General features: G+C 50.7%; 1 protein-coding gene across 3 annotated transcripts in view; it reads left to right on the top strand.

Annotated features, from left to right (window-relative positions):
• ADAR (adenosine deaminase RNA specific) overlaps window positions 1–20,262 on the top strand; it is a 261,026-nt gene that overhangs the window by 141,061 nt on the left and 99,703 nt on the right. For all 3 annotated transcript variants that reach the window (XM_086947602.1, XM_086947600.1, XM_086947601.1), the window contains exon 12: window positions 17,175–17,357. In XM_086947602.1, the coding sequence (XP_086803728.1) occupies window positions 17,175–17,357 (183 nt within the window). The remainder of the gene's footprint in view (window positions 1–17,174; window positions 17,358–20,262) is intronic.

The following is a 20,262-nucleotide window of genomic DNA, read 5'->3' as shown; positions in this document are numbered from 1 at the left end:
CATACTCCTGCCATCTAGTGTTGAGTCCAGATGTTTGCAACGACTTAGAAGAAAAAAAACTTGCAGTCACGAGGTAGGTGACTCCGTTTGGTGATGGTACACATGGGTATCGACTCCGTTTTATTTTTTTCCGCCATTGGGTTCGGACGTGAATTGCTGCGCTCCGGTACGACAGTTTCTCGGGTTCCCCTCGCTGCGCAATCCACTTACCCTTGACTGTATTGTGTTTGTTGCGTATTTCCCTTCTCCGCGTATTTAATAAACCTCTTTTCAATCCGGAAACTCGTGGAAGGCCATTGGGCCCTACCCACGTTGGTTCGCCTCGCAGTCGATGGGACAGACTCCATTCAAATTCTGACGTCCGTGACACGCGAACTTGCTGCGCACAGACTTGCACGAAGTGTGCAGCCTGTGCTTCTCTCCGGAGCGCAACGAAAAAGACTGCGACACGTGTAAATCTTTCCGCTCGAAGAAACCGCACCACGACCGTCGGGCTCGATGTCTCGATAGGCAGTCAGAACCACTTTTTGACCTCTTCTGGGAAGATTCCGAACAAGAAACAGACTATGCCATAGTGGCCAAGGAAGAACAAGAGCACCCTGTCTTCGTCTCAGAGTCCGGCTCCGATGTGGATGAAAATATTCCGCAAAGGTCAGCATATCGTGAGTACCGATCCTCCCTTGCCCCAAGATTCAACTCCGCGGAAGAAAAAGGCTCCGATTCCACCTCTGTCCTCGGGCCATGGTCGGCACTGAACATGTTTCCAACACCCTGCCCTCGGGCTCGGCACCGAAACATAAGTCAAAGCATCCCGGCGTTGTCGTTCACTCAGGCACCAAGCCAAAACCTTCGGGGTCAAAGCATGACCCCTACAGTCCCCAAGTCCATTTTTGGGCATTGTAAGTACAGTGCTGCCATTAAGAGTATATGGTGCTGAGTCATTACGAACTCCAACACCATAATAATGGCTACACTGAAAACTGGGAATTTTGGTATCCAACTTCTCAGCACATTAAACCCACACTGATGCCAGTGTGGGATTTAATGTGACCCACTTAGTGTCCCGACTGAGTGGCTGCTTAGGTTGCCATCAACAGACATGTTTCTGGACCCCTGGGTCGAGCCCCTGCTGCTCTCGGGGGCCTGAAACCAGGCACATCCTGGGACGAGGTGCCAAGCCTACTTGCCCAGGATGGGCAGGGTTCACGAAGACTAAGCTTTAGAGGCATACCACCTTTGTTCGGGCTGGACTGTTCCTTCTGGGTGCAGGGTCATGACTGATTTGCATATGGCTGGGTCTAAACTGTAATGGCACGGTGAGCAAAAAAAGATGGATTTAGGCCCAGATCTCTGTACTGGGGTGAATGTATGGCATTGTTCTGCATTCTGTCCATCAGTTGTTCTTTTTACCTTTTTGAGCTTCCCCAGACCATTTGCTGCTTTCAGCAACTGGTGCCCACTGTTTTTGCCCCCCACTTTGGGCGGGAGAACCGGTGGGGAAAACAAGTGAGGGAGAGAGGTGTGCCCACCTCTGACAACTCCACACCTCAGGTGGGGGAGGCGGGGTGAAGCACAACTCCAAGTCCCTGCCATCTTGAGGATGGGGGGGACCCAACCAACCAGGGACAGGCTCATTCCCCCCCTCCCGCTAGAGGGTGACCTAATAGGGGATGTACCCACCCCAGGAAGGAGACCCATTGGTCCATGCCTTCTACCTACCTGTAACACCCCTAAATCTAGTATTTAGGGGGCACCCTGAACCTTGCTTCTTCAAATCCAGAAACAACAAAGATGAGGACTGAAGAGCCGCGCAGAGCTAACAAAAGGACGACGCCCACTGACTTGTCCCAAGCCCTACATGCCTGTCTCCCCATGATCCTACTCCTGTGAAATCTCGGTGTGTCCTGCAGCCAGCAACCTCAAAGACCCCGAAGGACCTGCCTGCCTTCACTTCCAAAAACTGCTTCTCCCTTGAACACCGGATTTGTTCAACTGCAACCTCTGGCAGCAGCCAGAAACCGCGAATCCGCCACACTCTGCACCCTCCTTTCACAGCCCGAGCTCGAGAGGGCAAACATCACGATATGGTCACCCTGGCGACCACTGACCTACCTCCAGCCGACGCCTGCAGTCTAAATCCTGAAGGCCCCCCTAACTGTGACCTGGAGCTGGTAAGAAGATCCGACCCCAGAAGGCACCCCTGCACCAGGTGCCCCACGGACTTGTGTGCTCAAACCGACGGTGCCTAACCAACCCCTACCTTCCCAACTTACCTGTCAAAGTGGTGGTCGCTCCCAGAAGTTCTTCATCTCCCTGCCTGCAGTGTTTCTGCAAACGGGAGGTTCTCCATTGAAAACAACTGGGCATCCGATGTCGAAACAGCACCCTGGACCCAGCCGCTCTAGTGCCGCAGAGGATGCACCTTTGGTGCTAAATTGTTTACCCATTTGCCCTGAGCTAAAGTTCAGGAGCTTTGCTCCCACAACCCTTTGGCTGCTTGGTAACAGCCACCGACCGGAGACCCCCTATCCTCCATAGGATAACATTGGGCCTCAAAACACTGCACCCGGCCGCGCTAATGCCACTGAGGGTGTAACAAGAGTGCATCACTGACCCTGGGGAAACCCAGAGTCTAACCGCAGAACCTTAACTCCTACAGCCGATAACTTACCTTTGAACTGATAACCTGTTTTTCCTCCATAGGGCCAGTACTTAACCACAGTGTCTCCAACACACTCAAATTACACTGCAGTTACTGCACCAACTGGAGTTCACAGTCAATGTGTTAAAATTGCTTCTTCAGCCTTCCAACACTCAAAACTATCTGAGCCACTTTACTCAAAAAGCTCTGGCTTTCCCCACTGCAGCTAGAATTCACATTTTGCAGCGTGAATCTTTCTGGATTCACTATGCTGTGCATTATTCCGCGGTCTTGTGGTTGGGTCCGGAATCTTAGTAGTCTTTTTTTTTTTTTTTTCGTAGCCCAGGTGGGCGTCTACGTCCCACCTTTTGGTGTATTTCCGGTGACGTCTGCACGCTCTCTGCGGAAGCACCCACTCTTGGGCGCCATCTTCAGATTCTTTTTTCCGCGGTTGGGTCTGGATCGGTTCCGAAAGGGCTCCAGACATTTTTGGGTAAAGAAGAAAACTACACTTACTCCAGTATTGGAACTTTCATAGATTCACATGCCTGAATCATTCTCCGTCGTCGAGACGGGAGTCTCCGGTACATAAAAAAGCAGTGCTTAGTAGTGTAGCAAACTGAAAAGATGCCTAGGCCCTTTTCACTTTTGCAACCCATAGCCTTTGTTATGTAAAAAAGGCCCAAACTTTTCCCTGAAACAATCAGAGCTCCTCACCCTCTAGAACACTCCTGAGAGAACCTTCTGCCCCTCAGATTTTTCTACCGCACGTTGTGCTAGGGGGTCTCCTTTGAGCTCTGCTCAAACTCTTTACTTCTACAGTATTTTGACTTGGATTTTTAGGTTTCTACATCAACCATGTCTGAGAAAGAGAAAAAAGGATTATTTAGAGCTTGTTCAACCTGCTCCAAGAAGGTTGTTTACAAATGCCCCTCACAAGGACTGCATCTACTGTCTCTATCCAGATCATAAGGCAGCAGATTGTAAGGTATGTCGTACCTTTTCAAATAAGACATTAGAGATCGTGAGGGAAGGCTACTGATCTGGCTTCAGAAAGTCAAAGCCAGGAAGGAAATCCTCTCAAGGGAGAGTGAGGAGATATCTGTGGCGGAATCGATAAACTTTCTTAAGACCAAAAGGTCTTCAGTTTTCTTCGTCGGTATAGTCTTGCGTTCGGTGCCTAACTCTTCCAGCTCGGTTCCGAGCCGGATTCCATACACCCGCGTGCTTTCGGAGCGGAGGACCCAGGACCCAGTCTACGCCTCAGACTCTATCGACTGTTCATCATGGACCGAAGTCCGTTCAAGAGATGTCCCGTCTGCAACTCTAAGTATCCCCACATCGACGTCCATCCAGGTGTGCAACAAGTGTCTGTCGCCGGACCATGATGAAGCCAGTTGCATGGCTTGTTCCCGCTTCAGGTCCAAGAAGACGCTTAAGCATTGACGCGCTGCGCGTCAGGAGGCCCAGCACCGGCGCCTGCGGACATTTTCGATGCCGGGGATGTCGAAGAGGAAGCTAACCGGGACATCTGTGACAACCTGTCGAATCCAGCGTCAGACGTCGACTACAACTACGACGCGGACGCCGAAATGTTCGAAGCTGAAGAAGTCGTCGACGAGGTAGGGGACGACGACGGTGCCTTTGGGGCCATGGAGGATAGCTCGGACGATGAGCTACCTCGCACTGACACTGGGGCCGTTCCGATTCATAAGGCTCAGGTCGAGGGATTGCCACTAGGCCTTACCCAAGATCTTACAAAGGGTTCTACGGCCCCGCCTTCGGGCTCGGCCATGGACATTCCTATTGAGCCACACCCTGCAAAATCGAAACCGAAACCAACGGTCTCGACACAAGCAACAGCACTGGTGCCCTTCTCGAAACCGAAAGTGCGCATTACTTTGGTCGGATCCAAGGCCTCGGAGCCCTCGGCGCCGAAGAAGCAGAAGGGTGTTGTCGATAGGAAGGCTCAAGTCAAGGGCGTCGAGACTAAGTCTGCCGCGCCGAAGACTAAAGTCAAGGTGGTCGAGCCGAGTACATCGGTGCCGAAGGCGGTCGACACCAACAAAGGACTCTGTGATCTGAAGGTTCTCGAGACTCCGCGTCAACAAGAAAAGGCCAAGAGCGGCGCACCCACAGAGTCCACACCTAGTGGTGCCTCGAAGGATCCCGTCGACTCAGCGCGGCCGTCCGCCGCTTTCACCAGGCAAGTGACGGACTCCCTACAGCGCATCAAGGAGAAGGCCTCTGCCTCGGCTGTCGGACCAAGAGATCCTCCACCTTCGAAGCCGGTTGAGAAACCTCACAATGCGTCGACGCCAATTCACTTCACGTTGCCGCCGAAGGCTTTCACCCCTGGAGTGGTCGCCAGCGTGCCCGAGAAGGTGTCCTCGGTGCCGAAGTCGTCGACGGTGGTTCCCACCTTGAGGCATCGGATATCTTCAGTAGAAGAGCAACAAGAACATTTTATTGATGCCGAAACGGGCAGACTTTCCCTCCACAAGCGAAAAATTGCCCCGGAACAACCGATGGAGTCCTACAAGATTCCTCTAAAGAAAAAGGACTCTGCTTCGACTCCTGTACTTGTGGAACCACTTTCTCCACAGGCCCATAATGTCTCGCCCACTTACTCTGACGTGGACGCTGGGGAGGGCGATGATGAGGAGGAGTACAGCAATCCTGTCTACACAGACCGTGATGATACCAATGAACCCTGGGCTGCTGGTGCTGACCCAGGTGATCCTCATTCTGCCCCAGACACAACTTTATTCTGTAAAGACATCACCTACAGAAGATTCAGCGGCGTTCAATGCCCTCATTGAACGGGCGGCTAAAAACCACGACGTCCAGCTCCATGCTGACCCCATTGACGTGGATTTTCTTTTTGATACCTTTTTAGTCTCGGAGAGACCTGTCAAGACTCTGCCTATGTTAAAGGGTGTCTTAAAACATGCTGGGGAGATCTTTAAGGAGCCTACCAGAGCAGGGTGATAAACCCTAGGATTGAGAAGAAGTATAAACCAGCGCCTACTGATCCTACTTACATTAAAGGGCAGTTGCCCTTGGACTCTCTTGTCGTTTCGAATGCCCGGAAGAGGGCTAATTCTCAGACAACGGGTGATGCTCCTCCCCCAGACAAAGAATCTAAGGTGTTTAAAGCATCAGGGAAAAGGGTGGCAGCACAAGCGGCCAATATCTGGCGCATTTTCAATACACAAGCGCTTCTAGCGAGGTATGACAGGGCACACTATGACACACTGGAGACCCTGTTGCAGCACCTGCCAGACGAATACAAGGAGGCAGCTGAGATGCTTATTCAAGAGGGGAAGCTAATCTCTAATGCTTCAATTAAATGTGCACTAGACGTGGCTGACACAGCAGCCAGGGCTGTCAACACTAGTGTCATGCTGAGATGACATGCCTGACTGAGAATCTCGGGGTTTAAGCCAGAGATACAGACCACCATTCTTAATCAAACGGTAAATCCAGATCACCTGTTTGGCCCGGAGGTTGACACCACAGTCGAAAAGATTAAGAAGGACACTGACACTGCTAAGTCCATGGGTGCCTTACAGTCCCAGCAATTCAGGGGTGAGTCTTTTCGTCGCTCAAGCACTAGAGGCGTTTTTAGAGGCCAGCTCTCCCAAACCACGGAGTACTACAAACCAAACCAAAGTCGAGGTGGATATCGTGGTAACCGCGCCAAGGGCAGGGGTCGTGGAAACAACAACTCCAGATCCTCTGCCACCAGCAAACAGTGACGCCTTGTCACTGCCCCCCCACACAACACCGGTTGGGGGGAGACTTCAGCAGTTCCTGCCGGTCTGGAAAACCATCACCACAGACAGGTGGGTCACACAGCTTATACAGTACGGTTATTGTCTGGAGTTAACATCCACTCTGTGAGAAGTTGGCCTGATATATAATGTTCACTATTCTAGTGAGCACTTTGTATCGGTCCAAACAACCCTAATTGAGGATTGGTTGTAAGTCAACCTTATAGACCAGCTATCCTAGTAGCATGGATACGAGCAGTCTTCGGGCTAAACTCTAGAGGGCGTGTTAAGCCAGCTGTTATACCATCACATATACCCCTTGAACACCAAGTTAAAGGACACCACACAAGTGTTATGAAAATAAAGTGTATTTATTTAGATCACAACGGCCCTGTACTCTTTATGAGGACAGGGTACTAAGCACAAAACAAAACTCTTCCGAAAATACTTTAAGTTGCACAATTTACACAAATGCCCGAGGGGCACGGAAAACCATATACTACAAAAGTGGAATGCGAAATTACTAGCAGGTAAGTACTGGATTAATAGGCTTTGGAATCGCTAGGACTAAGTTACTGAACCTTCAGATTACTAGTAGGAGGCCTAGGGGACTCTGGTGCAGAGTGTGCACTCTCACACGGGATGCGGGACAAAGTCTATGGAGGCTAGTAAAAGCAAAGTTAGTGTTCTCGGGCGAACCCGACTAGATAGGCTGAAAACGAAAAAGGATCTGGACCCTTGGATAGTGAGGCTATGCTGGGGCACCGAAATGCCGAAGTTACCTAGCCCAGGGGCTGCGGCTGCATAGGTCTGGAAAGACGTCGGGAATCCTCGTTGCAGTCTATGGAGCCTGAAAGAAGTTGCTGGCAGGCGACCAGTGAAGATTGTTCGGTGGATCCAAGCCTGGATCGAAGATGGAAGACACCTGTAAGCAGAGGGGACCAAGTTCTGAATCACTAGCCAGTGATTAGATGGGCACCAGGATGGCACCGGATGGAGTCACCTCGACCAGGTGAGTGGGCGACGCTAGGCTCTGCAGTCTCACGGACCAGGAGGCGTTGTCGGCGACCAGGATGGAGGTGCGAGCTGTCCCACGATGGATGATGCTGTCGACGTCGCTGGACCCAGGATTTGAGGCAACAAGTCTTGGAAAATTCAAGCCCACGCGGTGGACTCAAAATGGCGTCTGGAGTGGACGAGGAGGGTCCCGGGTGCTCCTCTTTCGGAAGGGAGCAAGGCCAGTCTGGAGCAACCAGACCAGCAGTGTTGTTGTCGTCGGTCGTCGTCGGGAAGGCCACAAGCCAGCGGGCTAGTAGCCAGACAACGCGGTGAGCAGCAAAAAGCAGAAGGGCCCTGTAGGAAGGTACCTCCTGACTATGGTTGCCCCCAACTTTTTGCCCTGTGTTTTAGCTGGTTTTGGACATAGTCGACCTGGGATCCTGCCAATCAGGACCCCAGGCCTACTGCTCTCTCTTTAAAATGGATTCCATGTACCCTAGGTACATTTCCAATTGGTACTGGGCCACCTTATCAGACCCTGTAACTCAGGGCATAGGTGTACCCAGGGCTACCAGGGGCTGCAGCATGTATTATGCCACCCCTGGCTGGCCTCCTAAATTTGACACAACTGGCTGCATGACAGCTGGGGCAAAGTCGTGTAATCACCCTTTGCTGTAGGTGTAGTATACCTATACCTAACCCTAAAATGGACACAGATTCCTATCAGTCACTCCTATGGCAGGCCTTGACAATCCTGAAAGCAGAGTGCTTGGAATCATGTGAGATGGTGCTCTGGCATGAGCTGAGCCTGTCTGCAGCTTTCAGAACCAAGTCCTAATAGCTGTTCCATGATATCGCATACCATATACTCTTAAGTGCATTATAATCCTCGCGGTTAAATGCGATCTTTGGTATTGCTTTATCAAAACATGTCGAGTAAGGTGTCATACGAATTGGAATACTAACCCCTCGCCAATTCTGGCGACGGGGTTAGCATTCCACCCTTCTAGAGGGACACGACATGTATGTAACTGTGAACCCCGGTTAAAGTTAACTGAAGCCTCAGCTCCACAAAATGGATGCTGCCACCACAGACACGAGTCTGACCCCCTGCAGCTGGGAGTCCTTCCAGCGAGGGGAACCTGGACAAAGGGTTTCCTGTCAGGGGCGGTGCTAGCACCGTCCCAGACATGGTTTTGTGTATCCTGGGTAGGCAGGGCTTTTCAGGAAGGTGACTGCTGAGTGGCACCCCGGTGCTCACTACGCATAGGCCGGCCAGAACCAGTTCCAGGGGCACACCAGCCCCTGGCCTGGGGAAAGTCCCGCATGGCAGAGGGGTGTAACCACCCCCCTCCTAGTCCCACCCATAGGCAGGACCTAGTCACCGGGTCAGCCCCCTTTTCTAGTATAAAGATGGGAGCGGGCCCCCTGTTCAAATTAGATCATCTTTGGAATCAAGACACGACTTTCTTCGAAAGGACTTCAAGATTTCTTCTTCAAGATTCTCCCTTGTGGCTAAGGAGTAGTCACCCTGCATCAAGCGGGCACCATCCTAAGAACACTGCGGTCTGCTGCAAGTCCTTCTTCACGAATCCGACAACCCAGCTCGACGAGACCCGGCTTCCCTGGCACCTCTGACCTCTACTCACCTCTACAGCAAAGCTGAGAACTGTGAGTGCGACGAGACCTCGAGGGACCGACGATCGCCAAGACTGCACGACTTCTTTGTAACAAGCCCACCGAGTCTTCCACTGGTGAGTGCTTTGGGGTCCGAGAAGCCCCAACCCTGCGCAGCTCCAGCACCCAAGATCAGCCTCCCTGCATCTCCACGATCTGCGTGGGGCCCTTCTGCTGTTTGCTGTGCACCGCGTTGTTTGGCTACTAGCCGGCTGGCTTGTGGCCTTCTGAACGACGCCCGACGACATCACTGCTGCTGGTCTGGTTGCTCCAGACTGGCCCTTGCTTCCTTCTTCAAGAGAGGCACCCCGGACCCTCCTGGTCCACTCCAGACGCCATTTTAGGTCCACCTCGTGGGCTTGAATTTGCCAAGGCTTTGTTGCCCAATCCTGGGTCCAGCGACGCCAACAGCTTCTATCTTCGTGGGACAGCTCGCTCCTCCATCCTGGTCGCCGACAACGCCTCCTGGTCCGTGAGATCTCCGAGCACAGCGTCACCCACTCACCTTGTCGAGGTGGCTACCATCCGGTGCCCTCCTGGTGCCCATTGACTACTGGCTAGTAGTCACGAACTTGGTCCCCTCTGCTTTCAGGTGTCATCTTCCATCGATCCAGGCTTGGATCCACCGAACTTTCTTCACTGGTCGCCTGCCAGCAACTTCTTTCTTCCAGGCTCCTGGTCCGGCAACGAGGACTCCCGACGTCTTTTGAGTCCTATGCAGCTGCAGCCCCTGGGCTAGGTAACTTCGGCATTTCGGTGCCCCAGCATAGCCTCACTATCCAAGGGTCAGAATCCACTTTCGTTTTCCTCCTACCAGGTCGGGTTCGCCCGAGAACACTAACTTTGCAATTCCTAGCTACCATAGACTTTGTCCCGCATCACGCGTGAGAGTGCACACTCTGCACCCGAGTCCCCTGGGTCTCCTAGAAGTAATCTAACGATTCTATAGTCAAGTCCTAGCGATTCCAAAGGCTATTAGTACTGTACTTACCTGCTAGTAATTTCGCATTCCTCTTTTCAAGTATATGGTTTTCCGTGCCCCTCGGGAATTTGTATATACTGTGCTAACTTAAGTATTTTTGTAAGAGTTTTGGTTTGTGCTTAGTACCCTGTCCTCATAAAGAGTACAGGGCTGTTGTGATTCTTAATAAATAACTGTTTATTTTCATAACACTTGTGTGGTGTCCTTTCACTGGGTGTTCAAGGGGTATATGTGTGGTAAACAGCTGGCTTAACACGCCCTCTCGAGTCTTTAGCCTTAGACTGCTCGTATCCACGCTACTAGGATAGCTGGTCTATAAGGTTGACTTACAACCAATCATCAATAAGGGTTGCTGGACTGATACATAGTGTTCACTAGAATAGTGAGCACTGCATATCAGGCCACCTTCTCACAGGCCCCACGCAGATCTGGTGGATGCTGAAGGGCTGAACTTCGGTGCTGGAGCTGCTCAGGGTTGGGGCTTCTTGGACCCCAAAGCACTCACACGAGGATCCCTCGGCGGTCGTGCTGGATAGAAGTCGTGCAGTTCTGATGATAGCCGGTCCCTCGAGGTCTTGTCGCACCTACGGTTCTCAGCTTAGCTTTAGAGGTCAGAGGTGCCAGGGAAGCCGGGTCTCGTCGTGCTGGTCGGTCGGATTCCGGAGGAAGGACGTGCAGCAAACCGCAGTGTTCTTAGATGGTGCCTGTGGGTGCAGGGTGACTACTCCTTAGTCACAAGGGAGAAATCTTGAGAAGAAGTTGAGAGTTCCTTTCGTGGAAAGTAGTGTCTTGATTCAAAAATGATCTGATCTGGAAGGGGGCCCGCTCCTATCTTTATACTAAGAAAAGGGGCTGGCACGCGACTAGGTCCTGCCCATGGGTGGGGACCAGGAAGGGGGGTGGTTACACCCCTCTCACATGCCGGACTTTCCCCAGCTCAGGGGCTGGTGTGCCCCTGGAACTGGTTCTAGCCGGCAGATGCATAGTGAGCACCGGGGTGCTACTTGCAGTCACCTTCCTCTAAAGCCCTGCCTACCCAGGATACACAAAACCCTGTCTGGGATGGTGCTAGCACCGCCCCTGACAGGAAACCCTTTGTCCAAGCTCCCCTCGCTGGAAGGACTCCCAGCTGCAGGGGGTCAGACTTGTGTCTGTGGTGGCAGCATCCATTTTGTGATGCTGAGTCTTGAGTTAACTTTAACCGGGGTTCAGTTACATACATGTCGTGTCCCTCTAGAAGGGTGGAATGCTAACCCCGTCGCCAGAATTGGTGAGGGGTTAGTATTCCAATTCGTATGACACCTTACTCTACATGTTTTGATAAAGCGATACCAAAGATAGCATATAACCGCGAGGATTATAATGCACTTAAGAGTATATGGTATGCGATATCATGGAACAGCTATTAGGACTTGGTTCCGCAAGCTGCAAACGGGCTCAGCTCATGCCAGAGCACCATCTCACACGATTCCAAGCACTCTGCCTTCAGGATTGTCAAGGTCTGCCATAGGAGTGACTGATAGGAATCTGTGTGTCCCTTTTAGGTTTAGATATAGGTATACTATATCTAAAGCAAAGGGTGATTACACCACCTTGCCCCAGCTGTCGTGCAGCCAGTTGTCAGATTTAGATGGCCAGCCAGGGGTGGCATAATACATGCTGCAGCCCCTGGGTACACCTATGCCCTGAGTTACAGGGTCTGATAAGGTGGCCCAGTACCAATTGGAGATGTACCTAAGGTACATGGAATCCATTTTAGAGAGAGCAGTAGGCCTGGGGTCCTGATTGGCAGGGTCCCAGGCCAACTAAGTAAGAACCAGCAAAACACCAGGCAAAAAAAGTTGGGGGCAACCATAGTCTGGTATCCACCTTCCTACACACTCCACCCAACAAACCCCCGAGACACCGGCCTTAATTCCGCCGAGCATTTGCACTTATTGCAGCAGGAGGTCCTAGTCATGCTGCAAAAAGGGGCAATAGAGCTTGTGCCTGTTGAAGAAAGAGGCACAAGAGTTTACTCACTGTACTTCCTGATGCCAAAAAAGGACAGGTCCCTCAGACCCATACAGGACCTCTGACCCCTCAACCAGTACATTCTATCGGAGCACTTTCATATGCTGACCCTGCAGCAAGTACTCCCGTTGCTCAGTCAGGGGGATTTTCTCGCAACTTTAGACCTAAAGGATGCGTATTTTCACATTCCGCTGCACCCGTCACACAGAAAATACCTCCGGTTCACCACCCAAAACCAACATTACCAGTTCAAGGTTTTGCCTTTCGGAGTCACCTCGGCACCCATGGTGTTTACAAAGTGCCTGGCGACGGTGGCGGCGCACCTCAGGAGACAGAACATCCATGTCTACCCTTATCTGGACGACTGGCTCATCCAGGCGAAGTCAGCCCAGCAGTGTGCCGCCCACGTGTCCCACACCATTCACCTCCTTCACAATCTGGGATTCTCACTGAATTACCCAAAGTTCCACCTCCAGCCCGCCCACATACAGCAGTAACTGGGTGCGACGATAAACACTCTGGCAGCCACAGCACAGCCAAATTCAGTGAGGGTCAACAGCATTCAATCGCTGATACGATTCAAACCCCAACACTCGCTTCCAGCGCGAGTGTTCATGCAGTTGATAGGCATGATGGCCTCCTGCATCTCCATAGTCCCGCACGCGGGACTACTCATGCGTCCGCTTCAGGAGTGCTTATCACGTCAGTGGACTCAGGCTCACGGGCAGTTGAAAGACCTAGTGTTGGTGAGCGGTCGGGCATACAACTCTCTGCCTTGGTGGAATCCACGAAACCTTTGCAAGGGACGACCGTTCCAAGAGCCTGTGCCACAGATCATCCTGACGACGGACGCTTCTCTCCAGGGATGGGGAGCTCATGTACTCCATTACACTGTGCAAGGACTATGGACACAACAGCAACGGAAGATGCACATCAATGTTCTGGAACTGATGGCAATCTTCATGGCACTAAAGGCCTTCAAAGTACATCTGTGCAACAAGGTCGTGTTGATCCGGACGGACAACATGACTGCCATGTTCTACATTCGGAAGCAGGGAGGAACACACTCTCCACAGCCGTCTCATCTGGCTCAGAGCATGTGGAGTGGGCCATTCAGAGAAACATCTTCCTCATGGCAGAACACCTCCCAGGCAAGGACAATCAGATGGCGGACCTGCTCAGCAGGTACAGCCACCAAATGCACGAGTGGGAGATACATCCATCAGTACTCCACCCGTACTTCCAAAAGTGGGGTCATACAGAGATAGACCTGTTGGGCACAAGGGAGAACTCAAAATGCCAAAGCTTCGCCGCCATGTTTCTACACCCACAGTCGCAAGGCAATGCGATATGGATGAACTGGTCAGGCAAATTTGCGTACGCTTTTCCCCCAGCACCTCTGATACTGCTGGTGGCACGCAAGCTCAGGCAGCACTCGACGACTCTCATCCTGGTTGCTCCAACGTGGGCTCGCCAACCATGGTACTCCACGTTTCTAGAACTGTCCGTGGTACCGCATCAGAGGCTACGCCTCACACCCAGCCTTCTGACGCAGAGCCATGGCGACCATCAGCATCCAGATCCGCAACAGCTCAACCTGGCGATCTGGCTCCTGAGGTCTTAGTTGGGCTACCTCAACTTACCTCCTGACTGTATGGACATCATCCGGGAGGCAAGGAAGCCCACCACAAGAGCATGCTATGCGGGAAAGTGGAAGCGGTTTGCCATTTATTGTGCAGACCATGACATTAACCCGCTAGATGCATCTATTCAGAACATCATTTGTTATCTTTTACATCTGTACAAATGTAATCTGGCCTATGCTTCCATTCGCATACATTTATCCGCAATGGCTGCTTATCTCCAGAACAGGCAGCACCTCTCACTCTTCAGGGTGCCTGCCATTAAAGCCTTTCTGGAAGGACTCAAACGAGTCATTCCTCCGGACTCCACCAGCTCCTGAGTGGAACCTCAATGTGGTCCTCACCCGGCTGATGGGTCCCCCCTTTGAACCACTGCATTCCTGCGAGATTCAATTCTTGACATGGAAAGTGGCTTTCCTTATAGCGATTACATCGCTGCGACGAGTTAGTGAGCTCCAGGCACTAACTATCCAAGAGCCATTTATTCAAATTCATTCCAACAGGGTGGTGCTTCGCACTAACCCTAAATTCCTTCCTAAGGTAGTGTCTCAATTCCATATTAACCAGACTTGAATTACCTGTGTTCTTCCAAAATCCTGAGTCATTGGCGGAGAGAATGCTCCACACCCTTGACGTCAAAAGGGCCTTGATGTATTACATTGATAGGACCAAAAATTTTAGGAAAACTAAACAACTTTGTTGCCTTTGCGCCACAACACAAGGGTAACCCCATTTCCAAAGCTGGTATAGCCAGGTGGATCGTTAAATGTATTCAGATCTGCTATCTGAAAGCCAAGCGTACTCTCACCATTCTACCGCGGACCCACTCCACCAGAAAGTTGGGGGCCTCCATGGCTTTCCTTAGAAATATTCCTTTGGAGACATATGTAGAGCAGCCACATGGTCTACCACACACACATTTACAAAGCATTATTGTGTTGATGTGCACTCTAAACAGCAGGCAACTGTAGGGCAGGCTGTTCTAAAAACACTTTTCCAAAATGCTGCAGCTGGCAGGGGCGACCGCCGTTAATGGAGGGACTGCTATGTATTCTATGCACAGATATGAATTCAGCAGCCCACATGCCTCGAACCGAATATGCTACTTACCAGTATGCATCTGTTCTTGGCATGTAGGGCTGCTGACATTCATATCGCCCGCCCTCCTCCCTGGCGCCTGTAGCAGCTGCAGAATTCACATATACTTCTAGCATGGTCATCATTCACTTAGTTTCACTCCATCTTGGCCACAATGGCTAAAAACAATCTGAGGATGGAGTCGATGCCCATGCGCACTGTAGTCCAGGGGAGGAGCCACCTATCTCGTGATACTTCGAAGACTCTTCCAGGACAACAATGTGCAATCATCCGGACCAAACACTAGGCGGCGATCTATGCACAGATATGAATGTCAGCAGCCCTACATGCCAAGAACAGATGCATACTGGTAAGTAGCATATTCGATTATCTGTTATTTGTTGCACTTATACAGATGCAATCTGGCATACAGTTCCATTTGTATACATTTATCCGCAATAGCAGCTTATCTTCAAAACAGGCAGCACCTCTCACTATTCAGAGTGCCTGCCATTAAGTCTTTTCTGGAGGGACTCAAAAGAGTGATCCTTCCCAGACACCCACCTTCACCTGTATGGAACCTGAATGTGGTCCTCACCAGACTAATGGGACCACCTTTTGAACCTCTACACTCTTGTGAGATTCAATTTCTTACCTGGAAAGTTGTTTTCCTAGTAGCCATTACCTCACTAAGAAGAGTTGGCGAACTCCAGGCACTAACCATTCAAGAGCCATTCATACAGGTCAGCGCAAATAAACACCCTTGAACTTCATTGGAGTGGACCTCGTTACTACACCTACGTTCATGCCTAAGGTGATTTCGCAGTTCCACATGAACCAAACCATAGATCTGCCTTTTTTCTATCATAATCCAGAAAATGTCGCAGAGAGATCTCTACACACATTAGACGTCAAAAGAGCTCTTATGTACTATATAGACAGAACAAAGGATTTCAGGAAAACGAAACAACTGTTTGTTGTCTTTTCTCCACAGCACAAAGGCAACCCCATTTCCAAGGCAGGAATAGCCAAATGGATAGTTGAGTGTATACATATTTGCTACGCAAAAGCTAAACCCACACTAACCATTCCTCCTAGAGCACACTCCACACGTAAGTTAGGAGCATCCATGGCTTTCCTGGGGAATATTCCTTTAGAAGAGATATGTAAAGCAGCCACATGGTCCACTTCACATACATTTACGAAACACTACTGCGTAGATGTACATTCAAGACAGCAGGCAGCTGTAGGACAGGCTGTTCTCAAAACTCTTTTTCAGACTGCTGCAGCTGGCACGGGCAGCCGCCGCTAATAGGAGGGACTGCTATATAATCTATGCACAGATATGAATTCAGCAGCCCACATGCCTGGAACCGAATATGCTACTTACCAATATGCATCTGTTCTTGGCATGTAGGGCTGCTGACATTCATATCGCCCACCCTCCTCCCCGGCGCCTGTAGCAGCTGTAGCATTCAGAATTACTACGGAGCATGGACATCACTTGCTGTATTACACTCCATCTCTGCCACAATGGCGAAAAACAATCTGAGGATGGAGAGGATGCCCATGTGCACTGTAGTCCAGGGGAGGAGCCACCTATCTCGTGATACTTCGAAGACTCTTCCAGGACAACAATGTGCAATCGTCCGGACACAACACTAGGCGGCGATCTATGCACAGATATGAATGTCAGCAGCCCTACATGCCAAGAACAGATGTATACTGGTAAGTAGCATTTTCGATATTTTGCATGGGAAATTATTTGGTAGCAGCATCACACATCAAATCAAGCAATGCTACATTAGACAGTATCTAATGACCGCTCATCCCCTGCAGCCCATATTGTCATTTTGTATGTGGTAGTTTGCCTTTTTGCACAAATTTCCTTATTAACAGTTTTTATTGAACTCATTGCTTTGAAACAATCTCAGTAAATGTATTTCAAAATTTTAATATGTATGGAATGTATGTCTTTTTATGATTTTACTTAAAATCGAAAAAAGTATTTTGACTGACTGACTTCTTCAAAGAAAAACACTTGCAAGCATCTGGACCCAACACTAGATGGCAGGAGTATGCAAAGCATGTGAATCTACAGCTCTATATGCCAATAACAGATGCTTACTGAGTAGCATTATCCTTTCTTTACTTCATGCCTGCAGGTAGTTGTGATCCTGGAGTTCCTACATCTATAAACTTTCTAAAAGGGATGGAAGAATGGAAGTAGCTTTAGTATGTGGTATTTTGGTGTGTTAGTGGCTGCATTTTTTTAAAGGGTTTGAAAAGGTGTCCTAGCTGTTTGTTGGGAATGAAAATTGAAAATGACTGTGCTGTTTAACACCTCTCTTTTACAACTCCTACAGGAGAAGGTACCATTCCTGTCGAGTCTAGTGACATAGTGCCAACATGGGATGGTATTCAGCATGGGGAAAGACTGCGCACCATGTCCTGCAGTGACAAAATTCTACGTTGGAATGTGCTTGGCCTACAGGGGGCGATCCTCTCTCACTTCATGGAGCCAGTATATCTCAACTCCATCACACTTGGTATGATTTGCTGGCAAGCTTAATGCGTCACAAGTGGGACTGGGAAAGGTTTTTGAGAAACTTATCACTTCAGATCTTGAAAAGAATGCTTTTCCGGTTTCATACCCTTGTGCACAAATCGCCTCTTCTACACTTACATCATTGCATCACTAACCATCACAACAAACTTGTTTATCTATGCAACCACCTTTCTGTCGTCTCATTTCTTAAAAAATATCCCCTTCTTTCAATGAATGTGCTTTAAAAAAAAATCAATTTGGATGAACCAAATAGTTTTTTTCCCTCCTACTTTGAAAGCGGTTTCAAAAAATCCTAAAAGCAGTGCATCATGTTTAGTGGGTTATTCGCCGTTTGACCCTCATTGTTCCTTCATGTGATGTGTGGGGAACTTTGACTGTTGTGCTATCTGTGTAACTTCCATAGAAGGAGTTGTTGCTCAGTCTCCTCTCATTCGACCCGTGGCCATCAAACCGTTTTCTGTGCTTACTAAAGAAAGGTGAAGTGCGAAACATGCCCCTTGTGGCTGTGTCAATTGTGCTGCCTCTTTCTGCTGCCCTTATCTCGTCTTTTGGGCGGTGTATTTGCCAGGCACTCAAATATCGCTTGAGTACCTTCTTTTTGGACATTTTTTTTTAATTATTTTTCAGTTTTCGCAACCTATACAACCACACCCAATTGGCATCGCTCCAATGTTTGTATACAGTTCGACAACCTCATTATCGGCAATTTTATGTATTTATTTATTCGTGCGTTTATATAGCGCATACTTTACCCAAAGGCGTCTGAGCGCTTCACAATAGGAACAGAACTGATACATGAGAACATTACATGTGAACAGATTACAAAAGCAGACATTAAGTTACATGAGGTAAAAGTGACAATTGTGAGCAAACAAAATACATGAGGTAGCAAACAGTGCACAGGAGGAAAAAGTGACAAGTGTGCAGGTTACAAGAGAAAACAAAGTACAATTCGAGGTATAATACTGCAATATATGCTAGACACTCGGGCACAAGAACAAACGTTACGTAGCCAATGGTGGCACTTGTGCAAGTATCAAAGGCAAACAAAATGTGAGGTAGCAAACCGGGTGTTACAAGAGAAAAGTGGCGTGTGCATGTTACAAAAGAGTACCAAACACAGGTACAAGGATAATACTGCAATAATTGGCAAACACTCCCAACCACAAGAACACACTGGGAGGGCACTTCCATAGTCATGGAGAATAGAATTTTCAGTAATGGGAGGTCTTCCTTCAGATAATAGAGAGGGCGTGAATTACTTTTGGAGGTGTCTTTGGGAGATTTTTGAGGTCCGTTTTGAAAGCCTGGGAGGAGGCGGTGGTCCGGAGCTGAGGCGGAAGGGAGTTCCACCACGTTGCCTAATAAGGATTGGGCCATCGATCTTTCCTTAGTGGGAGTTTCAAGCAGTAGATTTTCCGCATTACGTGATGGTCTAGAGCAAGGGTACTCATAGTACGGCCCGCGGGCCAGGGGCGGCCCGGCAAGCCTTCCCTGGCAGCCCGCGGACCTTGCAGACATATAGCCGTGTTTAAATTTTCTTTTTTTGTGTCAGCAAAAACCCCTGCGGCAGCGCGACTCAGACTGCTGCTCTGTGGGGGCCGGGCGATTCCCTTCGTCGTCCGAGTGGGGCTGCAGGGGGGGGTAAGAGGTGACAAAGCCTCATAAACATACGAATTGTCTTTTGAAGACGTGTGAAGTGCTCCGGTGAGGCTGTGTTTGTGGGTGTGCCTGCCCAGAAGCTGTCTCAGCCCGGGCACACACGGGCAAGGTGGAGGGAGGGCGAGAGGGAGGGAGAGGGAGGGAAGGAGTGAGGGAGAGTGATGGCAGGAGAGTGATGGCAGGAGAGTGATGGCAGGAGAGTGATGGCAGGAGAGTGATGGCAGGAGAGTGATGGCAGGAGAGTGATGGCAGGAGAGTGATGGCAGGAGAGTGATGGCAGGAGAGGGATGGCAGGAGAGGGATGGCAGGAGAGGGATGGCAGGAGAGTGATGGCAGGAGAGGGATGGCAGGAGAGGGATGGCAGGAGAGGGATGGCAGGAGAGGGATGGCAGGAGAGGGATGGCAGGAGAGGGATGGCAGGAGAGGGATGGCAGGAGAGGGATGGCAGGAGAGGGATGGCAGGAGAGGGATGGCAGGAGAGGGATGGCAGGAGAGGGATGGCAGGAGAGGGATGGCAGGAGAGGGATGGCAGGAGAGGGATGGCAGGAGAGGGATGGCAGGAGAGGGATGGCAGGAGAGGGATGGCAGGAGAGGGATGGCAGGAGAGGGATGGCAGGAGAGGGAGAGGGATGGCAGGAGATGGATGGCAGGAGAGGGAGAGGGAAGGAGAGAGCGAGGGAAGGAGAGAGCGAGGGAAGGAGAGAGCGAGGGAAGGAGAGAGCGAGGGAAGGAGAGAGCGAGGGAAGGAGAGAGCGAGGGAAGGAGAGAGCGAGGGAAGGAGAGAGCGAGGGAAGGAGAGAGCGAGGGAAGGAGAGAGCGAGGGAAGGAGAGAGCGGGAGCGAAGGAGAGAGCGGGAGCGAAGGAGAGAGCGGGAGCGAAGGAGAGAGCGGGAGCGAAGGAGAGAGCGGGAGCGAAGGAGAGAGAGGGAGCGAAGGAGAGAGAGGGAGCGAAGGAGAGAGCGGGAGCGAAGGAGAGAGCGGGAGCGAAGGAGAGAGCGGGAGCGAAGGAGAGAGCGGGAGCGAAGGAGAGAGCGGGAGCGAAGGAGAGAGAGGGAGCGAAGGAGAGAGAGGGAGCGAAGGAGAGAGAGGGAGCGAAGGAGAGAGAGGGAGCGAAGGAGAGAGGGGAGGGAGTGAGGGGAAAGAGGGAAAGGGAAGGAGGGAGACCGAGGGAAAGAGGGAAAGGGAAGGAGGGAGACCGAGGGAAGGAGGGAAAGGGAAGGAGGG

The sequence above is a fragment of the Lissotriton vulgaris genome, chromosome 12 (assembly GCF_964263255.1).
Source record: "Lissotriton vulgaris chromosome 12, aLisVul1.2, whole genome shotgun sequence".
Taxonomy (NCBI): domain Eukaryota; kingdom Metazoa; phylum Chordata; class Amphibia; order Caudata; family Salamandridae; genus Lissotriton; species Lissotriton vulgaris.
The sequence above is the reverse complement of the archived record's forward strand: the minus strand, read 5'-3'. Positions and strand labels throughout refer to the sequence as shown.